The sequence below is a fragment of the Dipodomys merriami genome, unplaced genomic scaffold, assembly GCF_024711535.1.
Source record: "Dipodomys merriami isolate MVZ:Mamm:240054 unplaced genomic scaffold, mDipMer1.0.p SCAF_56, whole genome shotgun sequence".
Taxonomy (NCBI): Eukaryota; Metazoa; Chordata; class Mammalia; order Rodentia; family Heteromyidae; genus Dipodomys; species Dipodomys merriami.
This window is the reverse complement of record NW_027206135.1, coordinates 2955470-2977258: the sequence shown is the minus strand read 5'-3', so window position 1 is coordinate 2977258 and position 21789 is coordinate 2955470. Positions and strand designations below refer to the sequence as shown.

The following is a 21789-nucleotide window of genomic DNA, read 5'->3' as shown; positions in this document are numbered from 1 at the left end:
GGAGAAAGCAACTAACCATAGCCTAGATTCGAAGCCATCCAAGATTCCTCCCAAAACTTTCTATATGCTGGGCTAGGTGCTATGTGACAAACATACCCTTCACCTCTCAGCAACTCAGTGACAAAAAGATGAGAAACATAAGCTAGAAAAAAGTTCTGGGGGAAAAAAAAGCCCCTAAAAGCTTTTAATTCTGCTAAACTAGTGAAACGACAAAAGAAATCGTGAATAATGTATTTATCATGCTTGATGAGAAGCTAAGGATCAAAAATAGACATTTGTAAATCTCATGCCTACACAGTGGCATGTTGTGAAGCCTCTTAAACCTTTTTAGAGTATATACAAAATAATTGTCTTCATAGCAAGGAAGTAGGGAACTGAATGGCTTCCTTATACCTTTATGGATTTAGGTTAAAGAGAATAGTAACCAGGCTGGGAAGGTGGCTCAGTGGTAGAGTGCTTGCTTGCATGCATGAGGCCCTGGGTTCAATTCCTCAGCACCACATAAGCAGAAAAAGCTGAAAGTGGAGCTATGGCTCAAGTGGTAGAGTGCTAGCCTCGAGCTGAAGAGTTGAGGGACAGCGCCCATGCTGAGATCACGCCCCATGACCAACCAAAAAAAAAAAAAAAAAAAGAGTAGTAACACATATGTGTATGTGTACAAACCATTTAAAAGGCCAGGAGTGCGTGTACACACACACACACACGTATCTGTGTGTTTAAAGTTTTGAGAAAGAGGTAGACAGTACCCGAAGTGTTTTGTTACTCATTACTTGATAGTGTGCCACACATTATTATGCATGTTAGGCAAAGAAACATTTAAAACAAGTAAGCTTTCTGCATTCTAGGGCTAACTGTAAAAAGTAAAGCAAAGCCAAGTATCAGTGACTCAGTCCTGTAATCCTAGCTAGTTAAGAGGCTAAGATTGGAGGTTTTCAGTTCAAAGGCAAAACCAGAAGTGGAACTGTGGTTCAAGTGATAGAACACTAGCCTTGAGCAAAAAAGCTCAGGGACAGCATGCAGTTTGAGTTCAAGCCCCAAGACGGCCGGGCGCACGCGCGTGCACATGCACGCACGCGCGCGCGCGCACACACACACACACACACACACACACACACACACACAAAGTACAGGTTAGGGAAGGTAAAAGGAATGGGAGTTGCTAAGAATATCACCCCTGCACCTTGAATATTGAAATGTAATATAGAAGTGAACAGGTTTATGGTGGGCTACTTTCCCTATTATATTCCCCAGAAAGCTAATATGGCAAACTGGGAGACAGTAAATGGTATACTTAACTTTATGGTCACTATAAATTATAATCCCCATAGCCCTTGTCACTATGAACCTTAGCAACTTAGTGACTCTCAAGTCCTCTACCCAACACAAAAGCTAAAAACTGATTAATATCTCTTTCACACTTAATTATCCACAGAATTATCCACAGAATACTACTTATAAATGACCTTGAGAGCAAATTTTAGGCTGACAGGTTGTATGACCTTCACTAAGTTGCCAACACAGGAGAAAAGGTCCTGGAGAACCTCTTCTTCAATAGCCACATAACAAAAGGAATAAATCATGATCTGTAATACAAGATAAAGGAAAATGCAGAAATCATAGCTAACACCCAAATTTACAGTTCTATCACAAATTAGTCTTCTGAAATGCCGAGAGCTAAAATTTAAAGTAGCACAGACTGTCTTACCAAAGACTTTCATACTAATTGTTCCCATTTTTCATACTGTGTCAGGGTGCTCATACTAAGACATGCATTTACCATACTTTTAGCTGGTATGGGGGGAGGGAAGCTCATAGTGAATCTGTTTATTACATCAATCTTCATTCAGAGCTGGGCACTGGTGGCTCATGCCTGTAATCCTAGCTACTCAGGAAGCTGAGATCTGAGGATCTCAGTTCAAAGCCATCCCAGGCAGGAATGTCTGTGAGACTCTTCATCTCTAATTAACTACCAGAAAACTAGAAATGGTACTGTGGCACAGCACCCAGGCCCTGAGTTAAGCCCCAGGACCAGAATAAACAAACAAAAAAATTCAGACACCAAACAGATAGTAATGAAATCCCAGGAAAACTTTCCCAACTGTTAATTCTTTTTTCTATAGAGCTTTCCTTTCAATTTTGGAACTGTGTTTACTCAGTTATCTAGTAAAAGCAGCTAGAAATTCTTTTTTCAAACACCCTGAAGAAAAACAAAAAGACTGACTGCCAAATGAACTTTTCACTGTTGCTAATTGAATGCTGATTTCTTCCCTTTATTGGCCTTTGCTTTTCCTCTACCTTATGCTTAGTTGCCAGTGAATATAGCCAACTCACAATATTGTTAAATCTTAATTATAAGACAGAATTCTGCACTTCTGTGTTCTGGGATGGTTTTGTTTTCATATGACACTCATGGACCATCTCCTGGTATGTGTGTAGCTAATGCAAACCAATTTTATTAGTCAAAGATGAAACAAAAATCCCTAGTTTTACACATATAGATATACGTACACATTAATATTCATGCAACACATTTTTCTGGAGGCAAAATACACTTTGTGAAATGAGGTAGTGTTAGAGTGGAGGGTTAAGTTTGAAAGGGTATTGGGTCTAAAAACTTGCATATCAGATAATCATATATGTAATCTCAGATGATTTAACAACCCTCTCTAAATGGAAAGGTTGGACTATAACAATGTAAGTTTCCTCTAGTTCTAAAGATGCTGGCTCTCATTCTTTATTGCAATACTAATTAGGGGATTATTTAAAAATGGCTAAATCACAAAAATTTGTCAGTGTCTCTAAGTTACTATAATTCTATTACTAAGCTTCTACCATCTTTTGAAACTATTAGTGCGCAGAATAGTTTCTAACCTCTCATTTTCTTTGCAGATTCTAGCTGAAAAGGCAAATTAATTGCACAACTGTCCTAACAGTGTACACAGAAAGCAGTCATGCAACATTAGGCACTTTTAATATACTGCATTTTGCCTCTTTTTAAAGCCCATGGCACAAACCTATCATTTAATCATTTAAAAGTGGCTCCTGAACTGCAGACCAACAAGATATTCAATGGAAAACATCTGAGACACTGAAATTGATTCTTGGGCTAGGATCTGCCATTTAACATATATCCAGGTGATCCTATGACTAATTTTAGAAATATTACCTAATGGAAATACATTAACTAAAACTGTTTTAAGAAACTACTAAAACATGGGTTCACTATGCCTGAATATTAAACTTGGGGGTAGATTAAATTTAGTAAGCAGCAACAGATATTTTAAACTTTGTTATGTATATTCTTTAAAAATGTACTCAATCTTTATACTAAATGCACGAATAAAGTAAAGCAATTCATTTTGGTCCTTTCTGGGGTCAGGTCAAGATGGCTTTTATGTTTCTGAAGCAATTCACAAAGCCACAATGGAGGTTTCAGAGGAAGGCACAAAGGCAGCTGCAGCCACAGGTATGTTGAGAAAGGAGTAAAACCTGTTCACGCTTGCTTTCTACTTTAAACTTTTCCAGGTCAATCTTCCCAATTGTGTACTTCCTTTCCATTTAAAATCTTATGCCCAAATATATTTTTTAATGGTAACATCTTTTTCTCAAATGATGGAAGAGATGCCCATTTAAGAACTTGTACCATCATCTCATATATAAGGAAGAGGCATTCTGAGAATTTCCTTCAGTAAGGAATTTACTCCATGGGGTATTTTGATAAGACACAGATGTGGCTAAATAGAATCTCTTTTTAATTTTCCCATCCACATCCCCATGTCTTCAAGATGTCTTTAAGAGATGTCTTTAAGATGCTGTATTATCTTCAAACGCATAGAAAATGCAATGCAATTTTTCTTTTATCTTTCCTGCAGCTCTGTTGTTACTGAAAAGGTCTCGGATTCCTGTTTTTAAAGCAGATCGGCCATTCATCTTTTTCCTGAGAGAACCTAACACAGGTATCACAGTATTTTTGGAGAGCACTAAGATAATTAAATATTTTATCAGCAACATTCTAGCAACAGGGCTTATTTGTCCACTACTGCCTAAAAACAAGCATTGCTTCTGTTCCTATGGCATTCCAGAGGCGTCCCAAATGCTTGTATTATGCAGAGAAAGAGGCTATATCATAAGCATAAGGGAAAATTTATTATCTCCCATGGTTTTTGCATTCTAATTCTCCTAGCTTACTTGCAGTTAATACAGATTTTTTAAACATTTTAGTAGGTTTCTACTAAGGGAACAAAAAGAAATCCTGCAACACGCCCCCCCCCCCCCACCCAATTGTCCTCTTATTTTATAAAACAAGTCTGTTTCTTCAGGTTACCAGGGTATATCAGATATGTCCCTTACTGATTCTCAATGACTCTAGTATTCTAGTGAATACATCTGAGATTTCTATACTGTTCTGCTCTCTTTCTGAAAAGAAAGTATTTGCCCTAGTATTATTATACAAGCGCATTTCAATTCAAAGCAAAGCTGCACTAGACACATCAGAAGGACAAGCAGCTGTTCTTTAAGTTACAGCAATAGTGAGAAAAATCTTTTAAATTAGTTCTCTTAATGCTCCTCCTGCCCTCTGACAATCACCAGCCTAGTAAAGAAGAGATTCTCAGTAAAGAGTTGTTGGCAAGTCTAACCAGTGTATAAAAAGTAAAAAGGTGAAAGAAGACTAATAAAACCAAGCAAAAGTGGATCTACTTTAACTAAACATCAGGCATTACTTTTATTTGTGGAGAGAAAAAAAATGTCAAAAGTGAAAATTATGCATAGCTTTACACAAATTATTAAGGAAATACTGTCAACATCATTCTATCTGAGAATCATTTGCATACTGATATAACTTGTGCTAGAAACCAAAGAAACATTTTTTGTGACCAAAAGGATGAAGGTAATCATTTACCTGAAAATATTCAATTTGGAAATTATTTGGGGGAAACAAGTTCACCAACCGAATGTACCGACTTAGTATTTCACCATGATCATCCCAACCCCACAGTGATTCTGGAAATGTCATTTAGAATAAGCAGCAAAGAGATTCTTAGAAGAGATAGTGGTCAAAAATATTAAGAAAAAAAAAAAAAAAGAACTTCTGCTTCTTCAAGAAACCAAGAGAGAATTAAATTGAACAAAAGATCACTACCAAAAAGCTGAGATCCAATAAATGTGGATGAAAGTTAAAGGAAAAAGATGTTATTTTTGGAACTCAACATTAAATTGCTGAATTAGGAAAGGACACATCACTAATTCTATTTCAATGACATGTTTTTCTAACTGCCTTCAGTGATCAGAATGAATATATATGGTTAATCCAAAATCAGATCCATAATCTACCACAAGTCTAGGTATAGTCCTTATGAATTTACTTAACACTCTTCTTGGGAGAAGGTCCCCATACTACCCAAGGATAAGTAGCTACTCTTTTGGTGATGTTACCAAAAAGACTGAACATGAGTGTCCAGGCAAATCTGCTAAGAGCAACTAAGGCATCAATCAATGGACAAATGCCAATTACCTTGGGAAACAATAAGAAAAACTATCTAAAGAGCTTAAGATTAACCTTTCAGAGAATATAAGTTATCCAGACTAAAGTCATTTAGTAACCTAAATGGCCTGAAAGACAAGTTAATCCTCCTCCCCACCCAGACGTATTTTGCTGATAATTCTATTGCAATTATTTCACTAATTTAACTAACACTAAACACAAGTGTTGTTTTTTTTTAAATGCAAACAGCCTGAGAGAGATAGCATATTAAGTTTTAGTACTGATGTATTTCAAAACTGTGAATAGGATTTAGGATGAGTGTATAAAGAATAACAGGGCAGAGACAGAAAGAGAAGACAGAACAGACTGCTACTTCCCAAATTTTTCAATTATATTCTTTTTAGTACAACTTTTTAGTACATTCTGAAAAATGTACTAAAGATCAAGTGGCTAAAGCATTATCAGCATTTGAAGGACATGTTATATGAAAATAAGAAATTCCTTATAAGGAAAGCTGACAATTAGAAAAGACTCAACCTTCTTAGATATTCTTAAGTATAAACTTCTGTCACAATGACTTCTAATGCCTCTGATTAATTTCAGAATCTAGAAACATATAGTTTTAGATCAGACAGTACATTCTGGGTTTTGTGTAACTTGTAGAATTTGGCAGTTACTTCAGTAATTCCATTTATCAAATTATATCATCCTTTACTTGAAAATATTTTGTAGAGATTAAAAAGAAGTTTTGAAGAATAGCATATGAAAATACTCTATACTTAATGTTTGTTTGTTTTTTCTTGACAGGGTTTATCTTCAGTATTGGGTGTGTTTCAAATCCCCTTGACTAAAGATGTTGAGAATGTTCCCCACTTTTATGTATGCTTTCCTTCATAAAAAGTTAGAACTTTATTTGCAATAGGCTTGAAATCTTAAAATGTTTCTGAATCAGTACAAAAAGATAAGGGCATGTACTTTTCAAATATTATGAACATAAAAATAGTTCGATTTTATTATAATTTTATAAGTTTGCTTTCCCTCTCTTATTCCAAATCTAAACATTTTAACCATCTCTTCTACTATGTTACCCCCCCCCCCCAACCACTAAAAGGCACAGCAGTGATTTATGAATGGTGAATGAGTCAGGCCATAGGATTGAAACCTCAATAAGGATACATAAGGTCATATGGGATTCAGGGTGAAGAATGAATAATGTCAGTTTTCCTTTTGTTACTTGGAGAAGGAAAAAATGAGCAGAGTCATCTTAAATCTATTACCTTTCTATTTAGCTGGTAAATAAAGTTTAGGGTGTAAATGTGAAACTACAGTGTAGAAGAGATCTCCAAACTCCTAATGTTGTGACTTTTGTAAACACTGCAACAGGCTAGACATTTCAAGGTATATAATGTACCTCAAACTTACCACTCCCTCACTAGCAGCTGAACTGAATGACACCTACAATCCTAGTGAGAAAGGAAAAGGGGTCGAAAGGAGTAAGGAAATCGGAAGCTGAACTTCTGCTTTTTAAGAAAGTTTAAAGTGTCTGCCTATAATGCAAATTTCCCATTTGGAGTATGTTGACATGGCCAACAGAAAATTATAAACATATTAGTAAAAGACAATGCAGAGTAATCACAGTTAGGTTTAACAAATATATGAATTTCAAGTGATGTGTTTTCCAACACTAGAAAGCAAGAGCTTTAAAATTCCATTGTCTTAGGATGTTTTTTAAGTGATTATTTTAAATGTGATTATTTCCTAAACCACACAAGAGTAAAATAGAGTATTTATTGATGGAATAACAAAAGTGCTTTTCTTAAATATTCTTCAAAATACATCTGTACAACTTACAATAATATATCCAAAATAACTGTATATACAAAACATTGCCTAGATTTAATGTATGTGCTTTTTTTCCCCAAAAATTACAAAGTAACTTCTTTTTAATTTTTTTTTTTTTTTGGCAAAGTTCAACCTTAACAGAGGTGACAATTTTAAAGGTTGGTTTAAGAAAATAGAACCTGAGGGAAATTGACACGCAAGAGTCAATGACAAGCAAGAGATTTAAAGGAGTATTTTTAGTTTGTTAAATAAAAATGTTTTTTTAGTGATACTTTTCACATTACAAAAATAAACCAAAATGAATAAAAGGTCACTGTAAAATGATGGAAAAAGAATCTGTCAACTTGTTTTAGTATTTCAAATAGCCAACAATGCATGTCAAAAAATGAATTGCAAGGTCACAATAGTCTTGTATTTACTTTGTATTTGGAGAGGATAGTAAAATAAGTGGCCACATTCTATCTTCTTTTAATTGCTATTAATATGGTTGATTTGACTGGCTCTTCGATGAATTTCATCCAAGAAGTTCTCCAGTTGTTCTATTAGCATTCGTTTTTTGAACCTGTGTGAAAAATAATTAACAGCACTCTCAATTACTTTGCAATGGCTAGCATATACTAGGTACAAAATGTTTACTACAGAGAGAAACCACATTGGGAAAGTTTCTTCAAATTGAGATGGATAGAAAATGCTGTATTAGGAAAACTGTAAATTAATGTTTACACCTGAACACACTATTGGGTTTTTCCTTAAAACAAATAATCTAGAACTAGAAACAAGGGGGAAAGGGGTTCTCTCCCTCAACTAGAAAGAAAAAACTAATTTATACAAAGATTCCAAATCTGTAGTGTAATTGGGGCTACCGAAGAGGTTACTATAGAATTTTCTTGTGGTCTTAAATTTGAACAAAATGAACATTGAACAAATTATGATTAATTCCCACAAAATAAGGGGGGAAATGAAAATTGGGTAGTAGTACTTAATAATCATGGTGTTCTGCTACTAAAATTTTAAAGTAGCAAATCAAGAAAAATCAAATATATATATTTATGTATATACACTATAGTATGTACCAATTAGCTAAAGTTTGAGTGGCAAGTCTTTAAAATTTTCAGAAATAAATATAGACAGGCTAAAATTGCAATCATCTACATAAATATAGTATCACTGATGCTTTTTAAAATATCCCCAAATACTGGACACTTTATTCCCATTTCTTTCCTACTTGTAAAATAATACAGATAGACACCACATTACATGACTTTCCAAAAGATGACATGAGTAAACAGGTACCAGGAACACAGCTAAATCCAGGATGTGCCAAGTTTGGTGATTAATTCCAGGCCAAGGCAAGAGCATCCTAGGTTTGAGGCCAGTCTGGGATACAAAGTATATCCTGCCTCAAAAACAATCATCTCCTGGCCAAAAACAATAATCCTAGCCACGCAGGAGGTTCGTATCTAAGGACTGTGTTTTAAAGCCAGCCAGAAAAGACAAATTCTAGAGACCCATCTTCAATCAATAGCAAAAAGCTAGAATTAAGGGCATGACTCAAGTAGTACCATACCAACCATGAGCAAAAAAATGAGAGCATTAAGTCCTGAGTTCAAGCCTTAGTACAGTCAATAAATAAATTGAGGATGACATCTGAAAACAGAATAGTGTTAACACAAATATAAGAATAAGTAGCCGAGGGCTGGGAAGGTGGCTCAGTGGTAGAGTGCTTGCCTTGCATGCCTGAGGCCCTGGGTTCAATTCCTCAGCACCACATGAGCAAAAAGAAAAAAGCCGGAAGTGGCGCTGTGGCTCAAGTGGTAGAGCGCTAGCCTTGAGCTGAAGAGCTGAGGGACAGCGCCCAGGCCCAGAGTTCAGGCCCCATGACCGAACCCCCCCCCCCAAAAAAAAAAGAATAAGTAGCCGGGCGCCAGTGGCTCACACCTGTAATCCTAGCTACTCAGCAGGCTGAGATCTGAGAATCACGGTTCAAAGCCAGCCCAGGCAGGAAAGTCCATGAGACTCTTATCTCCAATAAACCACTAGAAGTGGCACTGTGGCTCAAGCGGTAGAGCACTTGCCTTGAGCTGAAGAGCACCGGGACAACGCCCAAGCCCAGAGTTCAAGCCCCACGACCAACAACAACAAAAAAAAGTATACTCAAAATTACATAAAAAGTAGTGGCTGTCTTTTTCTACCTCAAAAAGAAACTGTTCTATACAAAACCTTTATATATACGACAAAACAGACAGGGGACTAGTTAAGGGGTGAGGATATTTACATTTGAAAAATCACATAAAATAAACCCTATTTTCTCACAAACTGAAAGAAAAAGTTGCAAACACTTTTGAGCTTGTACTTCTTAAATAACTGCACTTCATAGCTATATTTATCATCTTGCCCCTACACATCCCTTGTATTAAAGTACATAATCATGGGCTACTAAAACAATCTGCTTAATTACACAGTGTTCCCATGTAAAAATGATTTCAAAACTGTTAATGTTAATATAGAAGGCAAAAAAGAGACAAACACTGAAGAAAAAGATAAAGAATTTTCAACCTATGTAATACTTTTCAAAGGTAAAGTTTTGTAATTCTTGGAGAATTTCTTTGTAGCTATTATTTTAAGTCAACTTCATTCAATAAACTAAACAAAAAGCACATGATATATAACTTAGTATGTCATATGCATACATAATCAAGTACACAGATCTGTTAAAATACTATATAAACTGAAAACTCATCATTTTCATGTTTCCTTACCTTGATGCTTCTTTAATAACATTTTGTAAAAATATGAGTCTTGTTTGTAAACTGCCTTGTACATGCTTCAGTAAAGTGAAGATTCTTTCATATTCTTAAAAAAAGAAAAAAAATTAAGTGGCCTTTATCTGTATTTTTGCCAGTAGTTTTCTCCTGCCATTTTTTTTACATTAAGATATACCTAAACCAAAATATTCTGTGAAAATTTTACCACTCTTTAAGGATTTTATAATACATTCTAATGTACATATATGTGAAAGAAAGTATGTGTCAGAAATTATTAACAAGCCAGGTGCCAGTGGCTCACACCTACAATCCTAGCTACTCAGGAGGCTGAGATCTCCACCTCAGGCAAGAAAGTCTGAGAGACTCCTAGCTCCAATTAACCATCAGAAAACTGGAAGTGGTACTGTGGCTCAAAGTGGTAGAGACTAGCCTTGACCAAAAGAACTCAGGGACGGTGCCCAGGCCCTGAGTTCAAGCCCTATGACTACAAAAAAGAAAGAACAAACAGTGCTATTCAGCAAAAGTTGCCATTAAAGTTCAAGAGGTATGTACACACATGTCAGTCTGGGGCTTGAACTCAGGGCCTGGGTGCTGTCTTTTACCTTTTTTGCTTTAGGCTGGTGTTCTACCATTTGAGCCAAACCTCTACTTCAGAGTTTTTAGTTCCTAATTGGAAACAGAGTCTTGGACTTTCCTGCCAGAGCTGGCTCCTGAGTAGCTAGGATTTCTTTACATTTTTTTACCTAAACACATCACTGACTGCAACTACAATTAAAATCTTAAACATAATGGTAGGCACTCTATAATGAGAACTTGATACATGCAGTTTTTTAATATCACTACATTATTTTGAGTTAGCTGTTATAATAAAATTTCAGCTGCTAGTTATAAGAATAGTGTTAACTCCGGGTCTATGTCATGGTAGTTATTCTTTAACAATGTAGTCTTCTTTGCTCTCAGTTCTTGATGACTACATTTAATACCCTTGGTGATAGTGTTTGTCAGATAAAGAATCAAATCTTGCATAACTCAGATATTGTTTAAGATTGATCTAGAATCAGATTTTCATTTTTAGGAATTAAACCTGAGGGCTGGGAAGGTGGCTCAGTGGTAGAGCACTTGCCTTGCACGCATGAAGCCCTGGGTTCGATTCCTCAGCACCACATAAGCAAAGAAAAAAGCCGGAAAGTGGCGCTGTGGCTCAAGTGGTAGAGTGCTAGCCAAGAGCTGAGGGCCCAGGCCCAGAGTTCAGGCCCCACGACCGGACCCAAAAAAAAGGAATTAAACCTGAGATTTGTCTCTAGTCATACATACTTCTTCCTGGCTTTCGGATCTCTTTCATTATTTGTGCTTTCAGTTCAGTATTGACTTCTTCATGGCTCCTGCAATGCATCAATTTTTTCCCTTTGTTGAGTGAAGATGCTGGTATATTCTCTTCAGCACATTGTTCTTTATTTCTTTGCTCCTCATGATTTTCTAAAAATCCACCAACAGTGAGGTCATTAGTTCCTAAATGGTCATGACCAAGTGCTTCTGTATGATTGGTTGGTCGTTCCAGTAGACTGGCTGGAGAAGATGGTGAAAATTCAGTATCCATAGCATTTGGTATAATGTCTGAAGAAAGCTGGTCTACAACATGATTTTCAACCACATCGTCTATTGTTGAATCATTAGTGGTTTCTGAAATTAAAACCAAAGTTAGAGGCAAAATTAGGATTCAATGTCAAAGTACACAAAAGCTACAAAGAAATTAGAGCAAACCACAATTGATTTCCTTGAGTAATACATATTAAGGAATAATATGATGTAGTTCTCAAGCTTTACCAAAGATAATAGTAGAAAAAAATTGAAAAACCAATTTGGGCCAACTTTTAGTTTGCTGCTTTATTCTCTAATAGAATAAAAGAACTTTAATAATATTGTGAAATATATATGATCAAAATCATAATGAAGAGCACTATAGTTCATTCCAACTTATCTCTAACCTTATACATCTATCATTTAGAGGCAAAAGTAAACAATGAGTAGTTAATTCTGTTCCAAGTCCTATAGGAAACATTACCAAACAGGTAGTATTTCACAGTATGTTCTGTCTATAACCATCCATCTAGCTTCATGAATTGAACAGTGCAAGGCAATCTGGTCCCCACTTTAACTCAGTTAAGACCACTAGACCCAGAGGCTTGACACTAAAGGAGATTGTAAGACTTGTTCTCTATAGAAAGTAGCTAAATTCTAGTTACTCACCACTTCCAGAACAGCAGCTGAACCTATCTCCTGGGCTTCATATGTAAATGCCCCATTTTCCCATGCCTCCCTCTACCCTCTTCCCCTAATCTTCTGACTCTTGTTGAAATTCTATTCCACAATTTGTATAAGCCTCAATTGAAATTCAGTTTTCCTACCTACAAAGTAGCACTGTTCTCTTCAGACCTGGATTAGGGATGGCTTCTCTCACATATTTTCCATGGACTGAAAAATCAGGACATGCAGTCACTGATTCTTCCCCGAGCAGTGTAATTTCTCCTATGTAACTCTTGTAAAACTCTTACTCTTTTGAGGCTCAATGTCACTAACTTTTGTTCTCTCTGATTACTACCTTAATATTGACGGGCACATGCCTGAAATCTCTCACGTCTGATACCTTTTTCAAAGCCTATTTTCAAATCCCTCCCATTATCAATCTAAGTCCTTACTACTCAAAGTGTAGTATGTGGTTAAGCTCCATCAGGAAGCTTCTCAGAAATGCTCATCTTGAGCTTTACCCTAGACTGATAGTGTAGACCTCTCTCTAATGTGCCTGTCTCTCATGTATATTAAAATTCAAGAAATGCTGTGGTAACCAATGTTAAGCAGATTACCAACCTATCAAGAACCAGGCCTTGCCAGTTACTAAATTTTTTTTATATTTTTGGTCAGTCATGGGGCTTGAACTCAGGACCTGGGCACTATCTCTGAGTTCTTCTGCTCAAGGCTAATGCTCTACCACTTTGAACCAAAGCTCCACTTCTGGTTTTAATTGAAGATAAAAGAGTTTCATGGACTTTCCTGGCCTGGCTGGCTTCAATCTTCAATCCTTAGATCTCAGCCTCCTGAATAACTAGGATTATAGATGTGAACAACCAGTGCCCTGCAGTTCCTAAATTCTTATTTCCAAAGAACTTCCCACTTAAGACTTTTGCCTCTCCCATCCAATTTAAAATTCAAGGATGTAGTTACATAAATCTAGTCTTCACAGGTAGACTACCTCTTCTCTCTCTCCCAGAGAAACTATTTAAACTTTCTCTATTCTACAAGTCTACTTTCAGGAGGAAAGAAAAGCAGAGCCAGAAATTTCTTCAGCTTCCCTATTGTAAACAGCGTATGCTCTGGGCCATCTCCTCTTGCCTTTTGGTGACTGTACAGGTTATATACCTTCTCTCATGTTCATTTTCAACCTCTCTACTGGTAACATCATACCAGCATTTAAACACTGTTAAAGTCTCTTTGATTTTAAAAACAAAGTAAAGTCATTACTTTTAATTTCTTCTAGCTACCATTTGCTTTTCCCTCCTGTGTTTTCCAGCTAAACTTAAACTGGCTAGCTGTTCATACTCAACATCTCTCTTTATTGTGGTTTTCCTCCCCTTTATTCCAGAGAATTGTTCTTGCTAAGACAAAGGCAAAAGGAACTTCCAAATACTCTTGAATGGTCTGTTTTCCTACATATTTGAGTTCATTAATCATTCAGTTCTCTCTTTCTTTACCTTCTATCACATTAGATTCTTCCCTACATTCTCCTACCTCAGATACTGCCTCCCACACCTATCTCTACACCAATTCCCTTCTCGTGTACCCCAAAATGTCAAAATGTTAATCTCTACTTGACTAACTAGTATGCAATTCTAAATAAAGCCACATTTCATATTTACTTCAAGCCCATCTAGTGTCTCTCAAGACAGCTTAGTGACATTCTTATTAGGACAGTCAGTTTAGTCCTTACAAAATGCACATTTAGACCAGGTCACCACTTCTTGTAAACTACTCAATTGATTCTCATCACCCCAAGTAAAGTGGAATTCTTTTGTTGTTGTTGTTGCTGACATTTTTTGCTATGTTTTTTATTGTGAAAATGCTGTACAGAGGGGTTACAGTTACATGAGCAAGGTAATGAGTACATTTCCTATTGAGCATTGTTGTCTCCTCCTTGGTTTCCCACTACCATCCCTTCCCTCCCACCTCCATAACTACCCTGCCCCTGCCAAACTTGTAAAGTTTATTTTCAACATAGTACTTTGTACATTTCATTGTTACTTACAATGGATCAACCTGTATCCTTATTTAAGCATTTTGTTTTTTCCCTTCCCCTTCCCGAATAAGAGAAGTGTATATACAAGATGCAGGGCACTGACATCAAATACAGTGAAAGCAAAGGTTATACCCAGGGGGAGGAACATATAAAGAAACAAACAAACAAAAAAATCACATGGTACAATATAAATATGTTAGAAACAATAGCAAGAAAGAAAAAAGATATTTGTATCCCTATCTTGGAGTTCATTTCCCTTAACATTATCTTAATATGGTCATATGAACATAGCTTTTGACCTTTTCTGCTTGTCCTACACATGTATTAGTTATTACAAATAAGGGAAGCCATGGGACCTAAGTTTCTTTGGGCCTGGCTTACTTCACTTAATATAATTTTTTCCAAGTCTTTCCATTTCCTAACAAATGGGGCAATCCCACTCTTTCTTATGTAGGCATAGAATTCCATTGTATGTTTGTATGTATGTGTACACACACATATACCACACTTTCTTGATCCATTCATCTACTTAGGAGCATCTGGGTTGGTTCTATATCTTAAGTGGAGATTCTTTGCAATAGTTTACAAAGCATTCCAGAACTTGGCTTCCAATTATATTAGTTTCCAGTTCTCACCTTACCTTATGCCTAACATTCTTATTATACCAGAGTCTTTCCCTTACTGCCCTTCTTTATACATACTTTTCTTTAGAAACTGCTCTACCATAGGGGCAAATTCAACAGTTTACTTATCTAGCTTCCATTTATCCTTCGACATAATTTCCTAAGGAAAAGTGCCTTAACCTCATAAACTAATTTAAATCCTCAAACCTAATGCTTCAACATACTTTCTTTTATAACATTCATTATACTTCTAATTATCTATTAAGTGATCCTTTTTTTTGCTCATTATAATTGAGGGCTAACATCACTTATTGTCTTATTTACTGCTATTCCTTCATGTCCCAAAAAATACATGCTATTGATAATTACCTTCAAAATTTCACTGAAATTGAAACCCATCTTTCTGCTGGGCGTGATAATACCCCTTTCAAAATCTGTGTGTATGTGTTGGGGCAGGGATTCATGGGGCTTGAACTCTGAGCCTGAGCGTTGTCCCTCAGCTCTTCAGCTCAAGGCAAGTGCACTCCACTGGACAGCACCACTTCTGGTTTCCTGGTGGTTAACTGGAGATTAAGAGTCTCACGGAGTTTTCTGCCTGGGCTGGCAGATCTCAAGCTCCTGAGTAGCTAGGATTATAGGTGTGAGCCACCTATAATCATTTTTTTAAAAAATCATTTTTAAAAAAAATTCCTTGAGATCTGCTAATACCATTTTAGAATATAACAGCTAAGAAAATATTGAGCTATAAGAAATGTTCAACCAAAAAACCTTCAATGGCTGGGAAAGTGGCTCGGTAGTAGAGTGCTTGCCTTGCATGCAGGAGGCCCTGAGTTCAATTCCCCAGCACCACATACACAGAAAAAGCCGGAAGAGGGCACTGTGGCTCAAGTGGCAGACCACTAGACTTGAGCTGAAGAGCTCAGAGACAGTGCCCTGGCCCAGAGTTCAAGCTCCACAACTAACAAAAAGACATTAAAAATTATTATATACAAATTTATACTGAGAAAGTATTTTCTCTATATATTAGACTCTATTGGACCGTATTTTTCTATAACCTATTATAAAAATCTCTTCCCTCAGGAGAACTAAAAAACAACAAATAACATTAAAAAATTATAATTTCTACCTTTATGAAGAGGAAGTGGTTTAATAAGATCTGGCTGTGCTTGAGTCATCGGTGTGGGTGGTCCTTTTCCTCCAATGTGATTGTTCACCACAGGGTTCTGCTGTCTGCCTCTTAGTAGTGGAGACATACAGCGACGTCTTTTAGGGATCCCTTGCATATTTGGTTCTCCAGGTCGCTTATGTTTATTTTGGGGTCCAGCCACAAACTCATCTGCTTCGTCTATCATCATACCCTATAATAAAAGCATATAATTTTATTGGATTTACATACATTAAAAAATTTTAATGTCATTTATTTTAACTGATAAACAATAATTGTATATACTTATAGAGTACAATATGACACTTGGATCTACACATACAGTTTTGGTCCAGTTAATTAACATATTCGTCACTTCACCAATTTTTTTGTGGAGATATTAAAAACTTGCTCTTTTTGCAATTTTGAAATAGATACTACATTAACTATGATCACAAGGTAGTGATCAATGCAATAGCTCACTATAAATTACTCCTCCAGGCTAAGACTTGGCACGCTTTGCTCAATATCCAACCTTCCTCATTCCTCTCTTCCATAGGTTCTGGTAACCACCTGTTTACTCTGTACCAAAAAAAAAAAAAGAATACTGTTCTTGAATTTATATATAATTTGAAGCAACTACATTCTAGCCATGTTGGCACTTTACAGTCTTACCAGGAAAATAGTTTCAGCTTACTTTATCCAAATTATAAGCCCTTAAAAATTGACAGTGCTCATTAAAAAGACAAACAAATTAAATAAGACACTCCAAAATTACCTTTTTATCCAGCTTAAAAGGGTTGCCAAATGTATGCAACCTTCGAGGCTGATCAGGATCAAGTTCTCTTAGTGGAGAAGGTACTTGCTTGAGGTATTCCTGGTAATTCCCCATTTGTGCTATAGGAACACTGTGTACTTGATCTTTTCAAAGAGAATATACCAATGGTGAAAGTTAGCCTCTTTAAAATTACCTCCATCTAGTTATCAAATGGATCAATACTACTTAGTATTATGCTAATCTAGACAGTCTTCCCTTCCTACATATTCTAAATTAGTTTAGTGCAATTATAAATAGTATGGCAAAGCCTTTGAGATTTTAAAATAAAATTGAAAATATTTATTTTATCTTTGAAACAAAACAAAAATATTATAGTTAATCTTGGTGCATACAGTAGACAATTATGTGTAACTTTATCTTTCTATCCTATTCTAAGTAAACAAACAATTTAATTATGACATAATTTGTAGCATTATAGTATACTAGAAAAAGCACACAGATATAAACCTATAGTTAGAATGGTTACATCAGAAAGCAAGGTTAAATTCTCATCTGACTTCATTTGTATTAGATGCTATAAGTATTCCAATGAATTACTCAGGAACATACTGTGCAATAGCCACTCAAACTATCAGATACTAATACATCATTAAAAATTAATAAGTATGTAAGTATCCTGAAGATATGAGGAAAGCTAAAATGGAAACAAAAGTGTAATAACAACTGTTACCTTTGGGGAATAAAATCTGGGCAACAGTGACGGAAGGAAGGTAGAAAATCAGAGATGACTCACCCCTGATCTCATTTGTTTAAATATATGATCAGAATGTAATACTTTAAAATTTGTATTACCATATTATGCTTTTTTCAATTATAAAGAATTATTTAAAAATTACCAAATATTAAAATAATAATCTAACCTTCATCCTGTCCTTTAAGAAATTTGCGGGTACTCTTCAAAAGATTAGATCTCATTCTTGTTAAGTGATCCAAAAGATTTCGCCTTGGTATGTCATAAGCATTTCTAAATGTTTGAGGCTTCAAATCCTATTGACAAACATTAAAGGACAAAATTTATTTTTTTAAACAAAGTTAAAGAGATTGAAATCTCTGAAACCCAGTAGCACAGTTCTGTTTTAATACCAAAAGACAGAAATTTGGTAGTCAGCACAACAAAATTACCTCAAATTTACTGATGATTTTTATTAAAATAAATTCATTTAAGTAAAATAGTTCACTACTTTTAAAAACACATGTTTTCTTTAAAGCTGCTTTGTAATTTATATACCATAAAATCACCTTTGCAATTTTATGAGTCAGTAAATAAAATTTACAGTTTTGAAATCATTACTAAGTGTCTAAGAACATTCTTACTATCTCAGAAAATTCCTTGTACTCATTTATAATCAATCCTTATTCTTATCCTCAGGCAGCCAATGTTTACCTTTTCTTCTATAATTCAGTTCATAAGCAGAAATTTGAAATAACTAATTTTTGAGCATGGTTTCCTGTAATTAGTATGACGCTCTTGGATGTTTCACTAGTCTATTTCCTTTTAGTCTACCAGCAGTATATCATTTGATAGATATTCCACATAATTTTTCTTTACTTTCTATTTGAATGTTTGATCATATCACTTTTCTTACTTTTTGATTTGGGGCTATTATAGAGCTATTGATTATATATAAAACATGATTTTAATTCTAAAATTCTGTGATTCAATGCCAGTAGTATGATCACTTTTCAACAGATATAGACAAGTTTGGATAAACTAAAGGATAGTTAACAGTAAACCTAACTGATTCAGTAAACGAACAGAACATAACTAGTGTTAAATTGATTATTACCTTATTTAGTAGAGCAACCTGGAACCCAGTGTATTCCTTCATATTAAGATCTAGCAATCTGTGAGGGATATCATCTGAAATTCCCTGAAGCAGTTGTTGAAAATCTTTCCTATATGCCATTGATAAACCATGTGATCGGCTTCGCACTTTAATTCCGGTTTCCTGTACTACCTTTTTGCCTACAGATCCAATGACGCGATCAGATTCTATTTTGGCCTAAAGTAAAAACAAATAAAAGTTGTCTTGATACAATCTAAATTTTCAAGTCAGATACTAATAGTTATAGTCTTCTATGAATTAAACATATATTGATTTATTAAAGTCAGAATTAAAATCTCAATCAAGAAACTTTTCTGTCAAGTACTGGACACTAAGTTCAAATAATACAGTCTAACATTTTAAACTACTGTAAGTCTAAACAAACACACATTAGGTTTATTTTTACTCATTAATAACCATTATACTAAAATCATGAAGGGTAAATGGTACATAAATGAAAATATAGTCCCAATTCAGGTGAAAATTAGTTAAAAACAAAAAAAATTCATCAGTATTTACTTGAAGACATTATGTAAAGAAGCATAGGTCCCATGGTTTCCCTTATTTGCAATATCTAGTATAGGTATGAGTCAAGCAGAAAAGGTCAGATAATGTGATGTTAGGAAAATGAACCCTTAAATATGTATTTTAATGTTTTCGTTTCTTTCATGCATATGTTTCTAACGCATTTATAAGACTATTTCTTTGTTGCTTTGTATGTCCCTCCCCCACAGTGTAACCCCCGCTTTCACTATATTTGATGTCAGTATAACATGTGGAGGAGATGGGGGCAAACAAGTCGTTTAAGGATTCAGGTGGACCTGTTGCAACAATGAGAAGTACAAAATGTCATGTCAAAACCAGCTTTACAATGTCGGTGGGGGGGGGGGGGTATAATTGGGTGGGGGGAGGGGGGAGGCTAGGAAGGGAGGTGAAGGGTAAACAAAGGAGGAGGCTGCAATGCTTGGTAAGAAATGTATGCATTATCCTGCCCATGTAATTGTAGCCCCTCTGTACAGTATGTTCTCAAATAAAATGAAATAATATTAAAAAAATAATAAAAAAAAAAGACATTATGTAGCTATTACACTGACAAGTATGAGAAACAGTGATGCAGCTTTTTACTAGAAAAATAATCAGCCAGATGTATTAGAGAAAAATAGAGAGACTAAAGGGAGAGAGAAAGAACCATCAAGAACTAGCTTAGTCTATTAACTACTTTAACTAAAACCATTCATATATACTTAATTACTCATTCCTGATTTTGACATTACCTGCTGACTCAATTTTTTGAGGTATGAAATGACACTGTAACTGAGACCATACTCCATACTGTCTGCTATTAAGTTAGGAGCACCCATCATTCTAACAGCTTTCTTCAAGGGCTATGAGGAAGGAAAAAAAAGAAAGAAAATCATGTTCAAATATAAACTTGCTAAAAAATTATGGTTCTATTTATACACTGTTTAAACCCTTCCCTCAAATTCTCTCCTTTTCCTCAAAGGACATAATATAATCACAGTTCACTTCAGTAAAATGTTTGGTATATAATAAATTTAAGTAGCTAAAAAGGAGTAGAGGCAATAATAATAATAATAATAATAATAATAATAATAATAATAATAATAATCCCCAAAGTAAGAAGGGTAGTTTTGGACTGCTAAGTATAATGGAAGATACTCATTTGGAAGAAATAAACAGCAGCAGGCTGGGAATGTGGCTTACTGGTAGAGTGCTTGCCTAGCATGCATAAAGCCCCAGGTTCGATTCCTAAGTACCACATATACAGAAAAAGCCAGAAGCAGCACTGTGGCTCAAATGATAGAGTACTAACCTTAAGTACACAGAGGCTCAGAAAAGAGCCCCAGGCCCTGAGTTCAAGCCCCAGGACTGAAACCCCCCCCCCCCAATAAAGAGAGAGAGCAGCCACATTTTAGAAGATAATCTGATAAAACCTGGAAGTATAAAGGAAACTTAAGAAAAATAGATTTCTCTCTTGGGTTAACTGGCTTAATCAGTCACTAGTTTTATATAGGTTATATATTTTCTTCGAGCCTCTGTTTCTCACTTGTAAAAACAGTAATAACAGTATCTATCCTTTATAAAGTACTGCCATGGGATTATAGGAACTAATATATAAAAGCACTTGCACACAGTAAGCAATTGAAGGGTAATCATTACTTACATTATCATTAGGTGAACTGAAAAACCAAATAAGCTCTGAATCAAAAATAAGCAGGAGGGAGAAAGTCCAGTATTTATAGTGGATTTAGTATAATGAAAAAAACTAAAAGTTTTTGGTACAATAAAAAGTATTAACAGAAGTGTCTAACATATGAAAATTATAATCACTAACAAAAACTGTGTAAGCACAGGCGCTACCGTGGAGTCAAATCCCAGCTGTCATATTTAATATCTAGGCTGCTCTGGATCAGTTCTAGAGGATGCTATAAAATGTAAATAAACCAATACATGTACTGATTCTTACTCAAAATGTTTTTTTTTTGGTTTTGTTTTCCACTTCACATTTTTAAACAGAGCTTGACATTCAACATTAATTATATATTTTAACCATAAGATGTTATAATTTCTAAAACATAAGCAATAAATATTCTAATGGCATTAGGAATCACTTAGAAAAATCCGTTACAAATTCTGAAATAGGGGCTGAATATGTAGCTCAGTTGCAAAGAACTTGTCTAGTATGTTCATGGTCCTAGGTTCAATCTCTAGAACCCTAATTTTTTTTTTTAAGTGATTCTACTGTAGGAATTTTCTTTTCTTTTCTTTTTTTTTTTTTGGGGGGGGGGGGGGTCCGGTAGTGGGGCCTGAACTGTGGGCCTGAGCGTTGTCCCTCAGCTCTTCAGCTCAAGGCTAGCGCTCTACCACTTGAGCCACAGCGCCACTTACGGCTTTTTTCTTTTTGCTTATGTGGTGCTGAAGAATCGAACCCAGGGCCTCAGGCATGCAAGGCAAGTGCT

General features: G+C 35.4%; 2 protein-coding genes across 3 annotated transcripts in view; one reads left to right on the top strand and one right to left on the bottom strand.

The window, feature by feature from the left end:
- Positions 1-6533, top strand: part of Serpine3 (serpin family E member 3) — a 36911-nt gene extending 30378 nt beyond the window's left edge. The window contains exons 7-9 of the mRNA XM_070000147.1: positions 3380-3466; positions 3873-3956; positions 6290-6533. Coding sequence (XP_069856248.1) covers positions 3380-3466; positions 3873-3956; positions 6290-6333 — 215 coding nt within the window. The 3' untranslated portion in view covers positions 6334-6533. The remainder of the gene's footprint in view (positions 1-3379; positions 3467-3872; positions 3957-6289) is intronic.
- Positions 6534-7345: 812 nt separating this feature from the next.
- Positions 7346-21789, bottom strand: part of Ints6 (integrator complex subunit 6) — a 90417-nt gene continuing 75973 nt past the window's right edge. Inside the window, exons 11-18 of one of the 2 annotated variants that reach the window (XM_070000137.1) lie at positions 20083-20193; positions 18770-18985; positions 17843-17969; positions 16923-17065; positions 16127-16358; positions 11404-11769; positions 10084-10177; positions 7346-7886 (exon numbers count right to left, since the gene is read on the bottom strand). In XM_070000137.1, the coding sequence (XP_069856238.1) occupies positions 7793-7886; positions 10084-10177; positions 11404-11769; positions 16127-16358; positions 16923-17065; positions 17843-17969; positions 18770-18985; positions 20083-20193 (1383 nt within the window). In that variant the 3' untranslated portion in view covers positions 7346-7792. The remainder of the gene's footprint in view (positions 7887-10083; positions 10178-11403; positions 11770-16126; positions 16359-16922; positions 17066-17842; positions 17970-18769; positions 18986-20082; positions 20194-21789) is intronic. The other variant, XM_070000138.1, reaches the window with a different exon arrangement.